We start from the raw sequence: 12,719 nt of genomic DNA, 5'->3' as shown, positions 1-12,719 counted from the left end.
ACATGCACGGCTATCGCTTCGTTTGTGGTAAATGCATATCATCACTGGTCAGTGTTCAATATAATATTATATAGTCAGTGTGATAAAATATTTTCATCTCACGTGCTTCTGCGATCACCCCTGAGACAATGATAGTTATCTCTTTGTGACTGCATTAAAAGTGGAAAAAAAGAACAACAGTATGGAACAAAAGTATCTCAGAGTACATTAATTGATGGGAGAAAATATATCCTTGGTACTATGAATTAAAATACACATGTTTGCATTAATTCCAGGCATGTAAAAAGCAATTTAAGAAAGGTGATGCTGTATTATTTAATCAAATTTCATCAGTTCATTACAAGTACATTTTTATATACTTAGTCATGCTGGTTAATGATATATATACCATGTTAACTGTTAAAAAAAAAATACTCAATTGTTTGTGCGGGATTGGTGAAGTACCCAATTGCATGGTTTTAGCAAATACTTCAGAAAATGCTCAGAAATGAATTATTTTTAACCAATTCAGATTTCCAATACCCAATTCAGACAAAAAGAAATGGGTAAATACCAGATTGCATCAAAAGCTTATCTGGAGCTCTGCTATCATTAAAAGGCATATAGCTTTGAAACTTACTTTTTCTTGTTATCTTGATGGAAGAATCCTATGCCTGAAAATGTTGTATTTTGTTTCAGCTGAAGTTAACAGTCCAATTACTAGTGCACAGAAACAGGTATTCATACATTATTATCCACTAATGTAGTATATACAGATAAAATAAACGATCAAACGTGCTTAACATGCATAATGTAACTGCAACATTGTCTTTTATTTGTATAATATGGCGTTTTACAGTAAGTATTTAACAAACGCATTAAAGACGCATTAAAGATACTATGACGAGGTTCTTTTTATAACAAACAATTTAATTCCAATATTTATGACTGTAGGATATAAAATAACTCAAGAATATTAGTATATATAAGAACATATTATTTAACACGGTTAAAAATCTTACTTTCAGACGTTAATCGGAGATTTCGCAGTTCCGACGGAGATAAAATGTGTTGTAAATCAGTCTTGTTCTATACCGTTCCAAATAATTTCAAAATCAGGCATAACGTAAGTTTGTTTTTTTTGTTTTGGTTCGTTCTTTTCGGTAATGTAACAACGGGCAGATAACCAGTGTTCGGATTCTTTACTAGAATTTACCTGTTCCTCGCAAGTAACTGGAAACCTTCACCACATGAATCAGAGTTAGAGGACTTAAATTGTTTGACAAAGGGGTGATTAAGTTGAAATTTGAAAGAGACATTTAGCTTACCTTTAAACAGAGAAGTATGTTCTTAAAATATTGCACCATGCAAAAAACATGCCACATTGGTTTTTTATGATATGTTATGAAATTACAGTAAACAAATAGTTAATAGTTATTTTCTACCTTTACTTTACAATTCATGAATGAAACGAGAAATATCTTGTTAACTTACAACTAACTGCATAAACACAACTTATCTAAGTACCACCTATCTAAGAACGGGTGGAAATTGATTATAATGTTTGGGTAGCGCACTAACAAATAAATGCCTGAATATTAAAACAAAAAAAACGTAAATTAAATTCAGGCCATCTGTTTCTCTTGGATTTAACGACCCACGCCTTGTTGCCGAGACGCCAAAGTGGGAAGCACTTGGTAGTTCCAGCACAGAGTTTCAAGGTTATGCACTTGTTCATCCTAACGCCGCTGGTGATTTTCAATTGTGTTTGCAAGCAAGTCTAAACAGGTAGATTATGCATTTTACATTAAATCATCGTGGATATTGAAATGCATTTTAGCGACCATTCCTCTTTATTGTTATTTGATTTTAAAATGTCATAATCAGATTAAAATCATCTATTAATGTTACGCACTGGATCTAAGTACAGGCTATTGAGACTCACGTTCGCCAATCAGAGCCCTGCTTTCAATATTTCGAAAGTGAGAGTAGAAGTTAAAAATATTCAAATTTAACCTGGGACTCCAGATTTTGGTATGTGATTATCACGTACGGGTTTATAATTCTAATAAGAAACTATAGAAAAACACATGAAAATTAATTGTTTTCAAAATTGAAAAGCGTTTGCAAGTGTACCGGAGGTAAAGTGCTTTAATAACAAAGATTTATATTTAACCATTGATAAGTACGTGTTCCTCTGTGGTGTATTGGTCAAGATGCAGTTGCGGCGGCCCGGGTTTGAATCCCGACTTAGGCGTGATTTTTTCTTGATTTAACACTTCGTCAGATAGTCTAGAAACAAAATTTCATGTTTATATGTCCATAATATACCGAAAGTTTTATTATAAAGAAAAAAATCAGCCAAACTGTTGGTCCGGTCCCTTTTAGCCAAACATTTGTTGAAACAGTCGTCTGATTGGTTCAAATAAAAATGATTGTTGGAAATAAAAATAGCAATATTGGAGATCCGATTATACAGAAAGATAAATTTGAAAGGACTGTTATCAGATCTATCGAGAACTTTAGTCAGATTGAAAACGTCATGACATTATGTCTGTGCACGGATCATTTTGTTCGTGTAGGGCTTAATTTAGATAGACAGAACAAAACGCTATTAGAAGTCTAAGAAATGCCTTGTACAGTAAATAACAATATTAGGTTAGTATTCTCTTGAGTAAAACTTCGCTAAAGCTCTCCTTTCTATTTTTGCTACACTCACCTATTAGCATTATATAGCCACTACTGTGCATATAATTTTGCATTTTTAATACAAATATTGTACCATTTATGTTGAAATACATGTCGATATCAATACAGATTAAATGAATAAAGTTAACCGACCCGTCATTGATATCTTCGACAGCAAATAGTTGTTCTGATTCTCTTGTCGGGTCTTCTTTTTTTTTTGTTTGACGAACATGTCTTGTAAGACCGAAGCTATGAAATACTAGTACGTTGTGTGGAATTCTGATTTTAAAGTCACCGGTATATATGAGCTAAAGATAACTTGGTGTAATAGCCATATTTCATATCTTGTAACTGGATGGCAATATTTAAATGTAATTTGGTCGTTTAAAAGACATTCAAAATTAGAAACGTTTCACCGAGAGATTTTTCTAATGTTATCATGTTTGGGTGGGGGGGGGGGGGGGGGGACAATCGGAATTGAAGTTAAACATTGATGCCTATGGGAAATATACAATTTCTTTGATTATGATAATCTGAGCTTGAGTTTCGATTCAAATAAATGTACAAATATCCAAAAGAAATCTAAAATTCCCCGTAAGAAAAAGGAGAAAATATTTTTTTTCTAGTTTTCAGTGGAAATAACTCATGAAAAAAACAAAATTTATCAGGAAAGGGAATCTAAAAAAAATTTTCAGAACTTTTGTCACTATATAGCTTGTCAATATGCACCTTATTTCTATCGTTTGACATTTTCAAAGCTTATATTATCAACTTGTATGTACGCTTTTCGTGAAATTGAGGCCTATTACGGGTAGTCATCCTTAATGAAATCATACTTCTACTTTACAGCCTGACTGACGACGAGTTCTGTGTCAAGGTTGAAGTGATAAGTAAGTAGCTATGATTGCCGTGGAAAGTTACGGTCTTGTTAAAGATCACCAATAGTTCCTGCTACGAGAGTTGTTTACCTGATATTTAAACGGAAAAATATGAACAATTACATGTATGTTCAGTATTTGAAATCCGTAGGAGATAAATCGTTATGTTATTCTTAGACAAAATTGTCAGCGTTTTGGCTATAGTTTATTAGTTGAGTTTCCTCCATCTGTTCTTTAAATCAATGTCATAGCAGTTATGGGCCTTTATAGACCTCTTCTATAATCGGGAGGTTTGAATTAAACATGTAAGTTTGTTGCAATAGTTAAGATAAATTGATTAATGCAGCGGCTTGATTCAACACCGACTCTTGCAAAACCGCGTGGATATAGTCTAGGTACTATTTGACATAAGGTTGTTTTTCTATATAAATCGGAATTCAGATTAGAAAGATTGTTGATAATATTGAATCGCAGTCTTGCCACTAAACGAAACCCAAGCTCAAGCTATGTATTCTGCAGCAGAAAGAAACATGCTTAGTGATTTACAGTTTCTGAAGTCATCCTGCAGCACAACACCCTCGCCTATAATTTCAGGCGGCAGTACTGCCAAAGTGGTCGTTCAACGCCCTTTCTACTCTTACAGCGTCTAGGAGAGTGCGTTTCATCGTTTTCTTGTGCATTATTTAGCTGAAAGACACAGCATTTTCATTACTGTGCACCATTATTGTTGATAAATTAATTAATTGTTGTGAGAGAAACTCCTTTCACTGCTCAGTTAAAATGATTACTGTGTCAGTACTGAAATCATAAGGAGCATTTTCTACTGTTTCTACCCTGTTATTTACATAAAAATTACCCCAAGCATACTCGTATCAAAACTATTGTTACATGACATCTTGTATAATTCGCCAGTCCATAGTGCGGGCTTCATATTTGACTATTGACCGTTCATCCATTCAATAAATTTATAATACTTTATTTGTATATTGTGTAATTTTCAATTTGTATTACAGATGAAACTGTCGACAAGACTGACAAGGTAATACAGATTTCACTTTTACATATACGTTAAACTTGGAATGCATATCTTGTTTAAGATTATATATATCTTTGCAGTAGTGCTCAATAGCTTTAATGGCACATAGAAAATTATGAAACGTTGCATCCACGCTTTTACTTTTCATACAAGTGTATATTTAACCTTTTCAGAACATGAGCGATACATGATTTAAACAAAGAAATTTGAAATCATAAGTATATATAAAATTATGTTCTTTAAATAATATACGTTTATGTCGTTTAATTTTGCAGACAAAACCATATTTTCTTCAACCAACAATTGAAACTGATTCAACCGTTTTATGTGAAGTCAAAAAGTCTTGCCACTTCGATATGCATTTTACTAAGGGAGATATGTTCTCATTTGTTGGCAGATGGTAAATATATTTACTAATTATAAAATGATAAACACAAAGTCTAGTGTATCTTATATCTAATATCAAATAAAACATTAAAGCTTAGTATGTGTAGAGGAACGTATATTTTTCTGTTTGTGTTTGGTTTTTAAGGAAAACTTTAACAAAAATATTTGCATTTTCGATCTTGAAAATTTGTTGTAACGAAATTTCAGCCCAACTTTAACTGAAACAAGCCCCAGTCCAGTTGAAGGTGTTCATATCTTTGATGGCAAGATACAAGCCACGGACTGTACTGCTGACATATCGTATGTCCCTCCATTAGCCGACGGCGATCATAAACTTTGTCTTCAAGTAGCATTACCAGGGTAACAAACTTACGATTCCTATTCACGTCAAGCATGTTATTGTTATTATTATCATTATTGTTTTTATTCTTATTATTATTCACTATTATTATTTTTATTATTATTATTATTATTACTGTATATACATATTTTATAATAACATTGAGTTATCAAATAATTTACTTTTAAGTATATTTCATTTCTATTTATTTGCCAAAGCTTTCTTATTTCTATGATATAGTAAAACAATCTGGCAAGTATTTCATACCACGTTTGTTCAATTCATAAAACGCTTTGTTGACAAACCTGTATTTAATTTTAATGAGGAAAATTTGTCATTTGTTGATGATTTTGTTTACTTTGGTATGACTTTTGCTAATGATGGAAGATTTGATAAGGCGAAAAGTAATGTTGATAGAATAAACAACAAAAGCCATGTTTCACAAAAAGCCAGAAAGTTGGCTATACCTTTAGATATGCAACTTAAGTTATTTATCCATAGGGTTGCTCAAATAAAGTTGTATTGTTCTGAAGTTTATGGATTTGAAAAATATTATAATGCCAAATCTGTGTTCATTCAGTTTTATTAAAAATATACATAATTTTAAAAAACCTTGCCAACTTGTATACTGTGTGGCGAGTTTGGTAGATACCATCCTGAAATTCTTAATTAAAGACAGAATGATCGTTTTTTAAAGATTTACCAACTATTTTGTATGATGGAAAGCTTTCAGTAAATTTCACTACAGATCGTCGGAACTGTTAGAAAAATACAATGCTAACCTAAAACACTTTTAAAACTTGGACTTACACACACGGAATACTATGGAGATGTAGTTTATAAAATTCGGAAAATTAAACATAGTCCTTATTTTAATCAAATATTTGTAAAATGGGTTAAAAAGTTTATCAAAAGAGGTTACGATGCGAAAATCATGAAGCACAGTGCATGTTTAGTGATTGACCCCTCTACAGTTAATCGCTACGCTTTCTTATTGGATGGTGCGATGACTAATAAAGTGTAAGACTCCATGATGCTTTTCTCCTAAATCCTACATACAACGGACGGAGGGATTTGAATTTTGTCTTGCAGCTTTCTTAGTCGTGCCCTTAAAAGTTAGGCTCTTGGTGCTCTGACTTCGGACAAGTTGTTGAGTACATTGGTGTAATTATACCTTAGATTTACCTTAATTTTATGTTTTACTTAATTAATCTGGTATTTTTGCGCTAATGTTAGAGCTTTTCTCAGCGGGGATTTTATTTACATTGTGTTGTCTAACTTGTTGAAAATAGAGTAAGTTGGCATGCCCTAAACGCGTTTAAACCCCCAGTTTCTTTTATATAGGTTACTGACCGTTCCAAGGCGGTGCCCCTATTTTCAACTGGTTTTCTGTCTGTCTTGTATTGTTTGTTGCGTATGTTGTCTTATTTGTTGTAAGCCTTTTTTCCTCCTTCTCCTCACTCCTCCTATCGCTCCTCCTTTCCCCTTGCATTTGCGCTCCTTTTTGCATCCCCTCCCCCTTTACTTTGAGTTAGTTTTCGTGCCCCCTTTATTTTGGCTGCCGGAATCCTAAGGCGGTACACGATTATATTTTCCTGCTTGTAGGGGTGCGTTTGTGTGCTTGTGAGTCTAAAGCGGTGCCCTACTGTGTTCTTGTATTTTACTTGTCTGTTTTTCTATGTTAGTTAGTTGGGTGTAGCTGTGTGTTTATCTTTGGTATATGAATGTCTGCGCTATTGTGGTTTACGTTGTAGTATAACTGTGATTAAGGAACGTAGCATTCCCTATGTATATTCATCCTTGTTATACTTTCCTCGTCAACTCCCCCCCCCCCCACACCTTCGTTACCACTTCTTCACCTCTATGTATATTTGGCATATGTTAGATTTTTGAAGCAACCCATCTGTAACATTTTTCCATTACAGCTTCTTTTTGTTATGGGCCTACTTTGCAAATGCGTGGCTCTGAGGCTTTGTTTTTGGTGCTCTGTGCTTCCGAGAAATCTACCCTTGCCTATTATCTTTTGTAATTGCATTTACAGAATTCTGATATATTCCACTCAGAATTGTTGTATAAAAGCGAATCATTGTACTTGCTTAACCAATAAGTACACAAAAACTGTTATCTTGCAAAACTGGTAAAAAGGGTTGTGCGTTCAGTTTTATCTATATAATGCCGAACTAAAATATGAATAAAAGGCTATTTAAATGAGCATTATCCGAAGGAACTGCCAACTGACCTTGAAATATGTTTAAGCAGGTTTAGATGTGTTAACCATACACTGCCAGTAGAAAAAGGTCGTTTTCTTGACGTCCCAACAGGTGACCGTTTTTGTGAATTGTGTAGTATTGATGTAGTGGGGATAAGTATCATAAATTATGTTTTTGAACGTTTTTATCTTAGAAAAAAAAGAAAGAAATACTTTCCTGTTAATATCATTGAAGGTCATAACACTTCTAAAATGAAAGCACTGTTTAACTCTGAAAATTTTAGCACATTAATCAAATAAGTAAAATTCGGTAAAATTGTATTTACAAAACATTTACCTATAAATACAAGTCACGGGATTTTACACCTGTCATATACATCTACAACTGTATATGCAATGGTAAATATTTACAAATGTGATATTATATTACAATACCACGTTAGATTGGCTGTATGATGATGCGATTTGCAGTGATCAACAGGAATTTAGTGCAATCTATATAATTTGTCAGTCTAAACTTTTCATTTGGTTGAGACTTGTAGACGGGGCAAATCGCTGGCATGTTTCTAGTGATTATTCATGTGATCTTAATTTATCTCGTCTTAATAAAGCCATTCATAGTATTATCATGCCCATGCATGCATATATTATCATTTGTACTATATATTCTCACACTCTGGCTAGGGGTCATGTCCTCATACATTAACTAAACTAAACTAACCTTGCCAATATATCAGTTATTTGTGTTCGTTCTAGATTATGCAAATCTTTCTTTGCTCTCTTCAGGAAAAAAGGCGAGAACAGATGCTACACAATAAAAGTAGTAAACGACGTTAAGACGGAAGGTAAAACATTTGGGGAGTTTTGTTGTTGTTGTTTTTTTTTCTTTATTCTATACTGTAAACATATTTTAATTTTCTGCAAAGGTTCATACGTGTGCTTACTTTACTTTTATTTGTTTATATTGGGTTTAACGCCGTTTTTAACAACATTTCAGTTATGTAACGGCGGGCAGTTAACCTAACCAGTGTTTCTGGATTCTGTACTAGTACAAACCTGTTCTCCGCAAGTAACTGCATGCCGAATTCCCCACAGAATCAGAGATGGAGGCCGAATAATTTCAGACGCAATGTATTTTATCAAATCGTTATTTGATTACTTTTAAGCTAGAAGAAATGAACATACATGTATACATAAATTGGATATATTTTCTTTTTCCAGTGATATCGCCGTGTCGAGCAGTCACGTGCGAACACGATGGTAAATGTGTGGCAGATTTTACGTCAACACCTGCGAAGTCGTCTTGTATCTGCACGTCTGGTTTCGCAGGCACCGACTGTAAAACCGGTAATTCTATGTCTTTTTTATATTTGTTATAACCTCGAACAAAATATTATTTTAGATACACTTTATAAAGCATTCTAAACTGGAGGCAAGTCATCAATTATTTGAATACTTTGCACAATATACTTTCTATGTTGCACGATCTTCACTAACATGATATAGTAAGGTGAAGAATAACAACATCCAAAATAAACTTGATAATATTTTCAGTTGTGGATAAAAATAAAGATTTACCTGGAGTTGTCAATTTGAATGGAACATCAAGTGGAAATCAGCACTTTGAAATTAACTATGCTATCCCTACCGATGTGCATTGTGAAGAAAACACCGACTGTTGCATAAATACGCCGTACCATGGGGACACTGACAAACCGTATGCTCTTGTTACTTTCTTGTATTGGTTAAGTATTTCAAATTGTTCACGTCTGTTCAGGCTATTTTTCATGAGTTTAGGTATGAGAATCTCTATTTTTGATAATTTAACCATATTATTCAAATCTGAGTTAGCATCGAAACAGGTCATGCCACAAATAAAGAGATGTAACTAATACATATATTTTGCTGCAGATAATACATTGTTTACAATTTCTTTGATGTTTCAGTCCAAAGATCGGTTATAAAGATTCTAACTTGGTAACGTCAGTTCAGAAAGTGCTTCAGACCAGCAGCTCTGATACGTCACTACACATTGCTCAGACATGCTTTAAGGGACCGAAAGGTCCTCATAGGATTTGCCAACAAACTACAACCAATGGGACAGAGCAAGGGTAAAATCAGATGTTTATGTTTTCGGTGAAATATTAGAGAGAAATATATAATTAATTTACATTGAACAAACTATTGTGAACAGTAAATCAAACTTTTAGTATAAAACATTATCGTATACAATACGTGTCAGTACCATCATATGGTATTAACCTTTTCCTGGCTAAGACATATACAGATATTTGTGTGGGTAGTGTTGCAAGTGATATATATATACAGGTTATGTGGTATAATAATAATTTCATTTAAATTTTGTAATAGCGACACACTTTTTGTCTATATTTCAAAGGTCAAACACGATATAAACTTTGTACAATGTAAGATTTTTTATGTACTATAAAATGTATAAATTATTTTTTATCTGTTCTTATGAATTTTAGAGTAAACATCGACGAAGTTTGCACAAACATTACAATAGGGCCTAAAAGTAAGTTTCTTTGATTTATATACCCTGCTTGTCTTGTCGAGTATGATTGTATTTGTTTATAGTCGCCACCGGTAACATAGACTCCTCTAGAAGACTATTAGTAATTTTAGTGGGAAGACAGAGCAAGATACAGACGATTGCAGAATATTCCCCAATTCATAGCGCTCAGATATACATGGTGCTCTTATCTTAGTTTGAATTAACGTTCCCTAGATTCGTAGCCAATCCTCTTGTCAAGCAGTCATGTAAAAAGAATGTAAAACAGTCGTGAAGGATTATTTCGGAAAAAGATTAAATGTATACTGTTTTGTCATTACTTGCACATCTTTATTTCGTCTCTGTGACTGACATCACTTTTCATTTTTTAGTATATTGTCTGAAAGTAACTCTTTATTTAATGACGATATATGAAAACATGTTTTGCCTTTGCTTTCAGCATAAACCACTTAAAGAGGTAAGGTAATATATGCTGTTTGCTGTTTTATCAATTTGTTTGACAATGTTTATTTTCTGTTTTTCATTGCGATTATGTTTTTGAAATTATATGCACTATTTAATGATTTCTTCTATATTACAGCGCACTATTCTGGAACGGTAAGAGGAAATAGTTAACTAATTCCGTATTATAAAGCGTTTTTGAAATTACATTTTCGCTATACATCGTGTTTGGTTAATATCAATTAATTTTATTTCGGCTTAAATAACCTAAACACATTATTATCGTCGTCATAATCAAGATGTTAACGATAATTAAGATAATTTGAACTTTATTTACATCTTTATAAAAGTAATATCATGTGTTTCTATAATATACATTTAGCTTAGTCGTAGTTTAAATGTTTTTCTTTTGTAGACTGACCCATATTTTAAGACAGATATTCCTGATGGGTCAAAAGTGTTATGTCAGCCAAACACGGTTTGTCATAATACAGTTTTCACAGCTAAACAGTCAGATGGACAATGGTATAGTAAAATTGTATTGATGATTTTAAGTATTTCATACCGCATTTACTTTTATTTACTGAAGCTATTGAGGAATATATGGCTACACTCAGTAACTTGGTTACAGTAAGTTCACGAAATCTTTACTTCATCTCTATGACTGACATTACTACTCATTCTTAGTAAACTAAGACCCCATATCCTAGGGTTTTACACTTAATGTTATTGTTATTTTACACTTAAATATATATCGCCATTTAATTATAGAAATCATCTAAAATGATCTGATTATATACTTTGCACGTAGTTCCCAAGTAAGAGAGTGTGGTAATGGCGTACGTGGTGTACATGTCTTCCAGACAAGCTTAATCAGTGATGTATGTACAACGGATGTAGCTGTCAAAACAGGCAACAGCGGAACCCTGGATTTATGCATTTCCACTGGGTAATTATGTCAACTGAACAGAGTACTGTTTTTTAATGCGCGCATTTTAGTTACATATATTATAAGTATTTTGAAATAAGTTTTAAAACATCAGGCAATTTTTTGAAATCTTGTCATACTATTTTCTGGTTCTCTGCGATTCTCGAGTCCCTTCAATATTTACGTAGAAAAGCAGTTAGGCCGGTTTATTGTTTGTTTATTTTCCTAAATTGATAACTTTGATGACAGATAAATTTGATGATAAATTGTTAGTGTATTCTGACCACGTGTTCACAAAACAATTTCAGTCTCAGCTGAATTGGATAATGAAACTTTATTTGTCATTTATATTTAAATAGCATGATTAAAACTAAATGAAGTTAGTCTTTATTTTCATGTGACTGTTCTGTAATGAAGATCAATCTCAGTTGGAATTTAAGCTTAAAGTTATAGTAAAATTGATATTAGAATTTCCAAGACCAAAAATGTTTTGTGAACACGGGGCTTGGTCTAGAATGGATATGTTTTTTCCCGCTTAAGACCTATGTTTTCACAGTCATGAGGAATATACTTAGTTTTGTTTTACTTGTTTAGAAATTTCAAATACTTTTCCAGAAACGTTAATATGACAATTATAAAAGTAATAAACAGCTTTAAGGTCTCCGGTCCACAAATAAGCAAGTTCTATATATCAGTGCTATAAAAGTATTTCAAATTTCGATGCTTGGTTGGTTCATATAATTTTGATTTCATCTGAAAGTGTGTTGTCTACTGAATAAGAAAAAAATAAATACATGACAAAATATGTAACAGAAATTTTATTTGTACTGTATAGTTTCCAATGCTACTTCAACAGAAATCCAGTTATTACAGTGTAAGATCATCATTTCGCAATAAAAACATGACTGTATTGATTTGTGCATATCATTACGGTCATTTTAATATTTGCTATTTTTGTTCAGCAAGCTCGACTATTTCAAATGATACCTTTAAATTACGGGTCACCAGGCATTGAAATGTTACCTGTTTGTGAATCGGATACCTTAAGTGAAAAGGGTTTCATAAAGTGTTCTATTCCACTTCAGGAGTTATGTTCTTTTTCAGATCCGGTGGAGAAGAGAAACATCTTGAGATAGAAGTTGAAAGTAAAACTGGTTAGTTTAAAACAAAATGCAAACCAATTACTCGGTATATTACTTGAGACAAAACGCAAACCCAATTTGCATAGTTTCGTTTAATGTATTCAATACAGAGTGCAAACCTTTATCACGTAGTTTCAGACATTTTACCTAATGCAAAA

At 32.8% G+C, this 12,719-nt stretch overlaps 1 protein-coding gene across 1 annotated transcript in view; it reads left to right on the top strand.

Moving 5' to 3' along the window:
- Positions 1 to 12,719, top strand: part of LOC128547113 (uncharacterized) — a 111,167-nt gene that overhangs the window by 60,875 nt on the left and 37,573 nt on the right. Inside the window, exons 39-54 of the mRNA XM_053518840.1 lie at positions 679 to 716; positions 1,008 to 1,105; positions 1,609 to 1,767; positions 3,517 to 3,557; positions 4,559 to 4,584; positions 4,857 to 4,981; positions 5,176 to 5,328; positions 8,304 to 8,362; positions 8,739 to 8,864; positions 9,072 to 9,234; positions 9,464 to 9,628; positions 10,007 to 10,053; positions 10,631 to 10,647; positions 10,907 to 11,016; positions 11,303 to 11,440; positions 12,524 to 12,573. Of these exons, the coding sequence (XP_053374815.1) occupies positions 679 to 716; positions 1,008 to 1,105; positions 1,609 to 1,767; positions 3,517 to 3,557; positions 4,559 to 4,584; positions 4,857 to 4,981; positions 5,176 to 5,328; positions 8,304 to 8,362; positions 8,739 to 8,864; positions 9,072 to 9,234; positions 9,464 to 9,628; positions 10,007 to 10,053; positions 10,631 to 10,647; positions 10,907 to 11,016; positions 11,303 to 11,440; positions 12,524 to 12,573 (1,515 nt within the window). The remainder of the gene's footprint in view (positions 1 to 678; positions 717 to 1,007; positions 1,106 to 1,608; positions 1,768 to 3,516; positions 3,558 to 4,558; positions 4,585 to 4,856; positions 4,982 to 5,175; positions 5,329 to 8,303; positions 8,363 to 8,738; positions 8,865 to 9,071; positions 9,235 to 9,463; positions 9,629 to 10,006; positions 10,054 to 10,630; positions 10,648 to 10,906; positions 11,017 to 11,302; positions 11,441 to 12,523; positions 12,574 to 12,719) is intronic.

Source organism: Mercenaria mercenaria, chromosome 1, assembly GCF_021730395.1.
Source record: "Mercenaria mercenaria strain notata chromosome 1, MADL_Memer_1, whole genome shotgun sequence".
NCBI lineage: Eukaryota > Metazoa > Mollusca > Bivalvia > Venerida > Veneridae > Mercenaria > Mercenaria mercenaria.
This window is presented reverse-complemented; position numbering and strand designations above follow the sequence as displayed.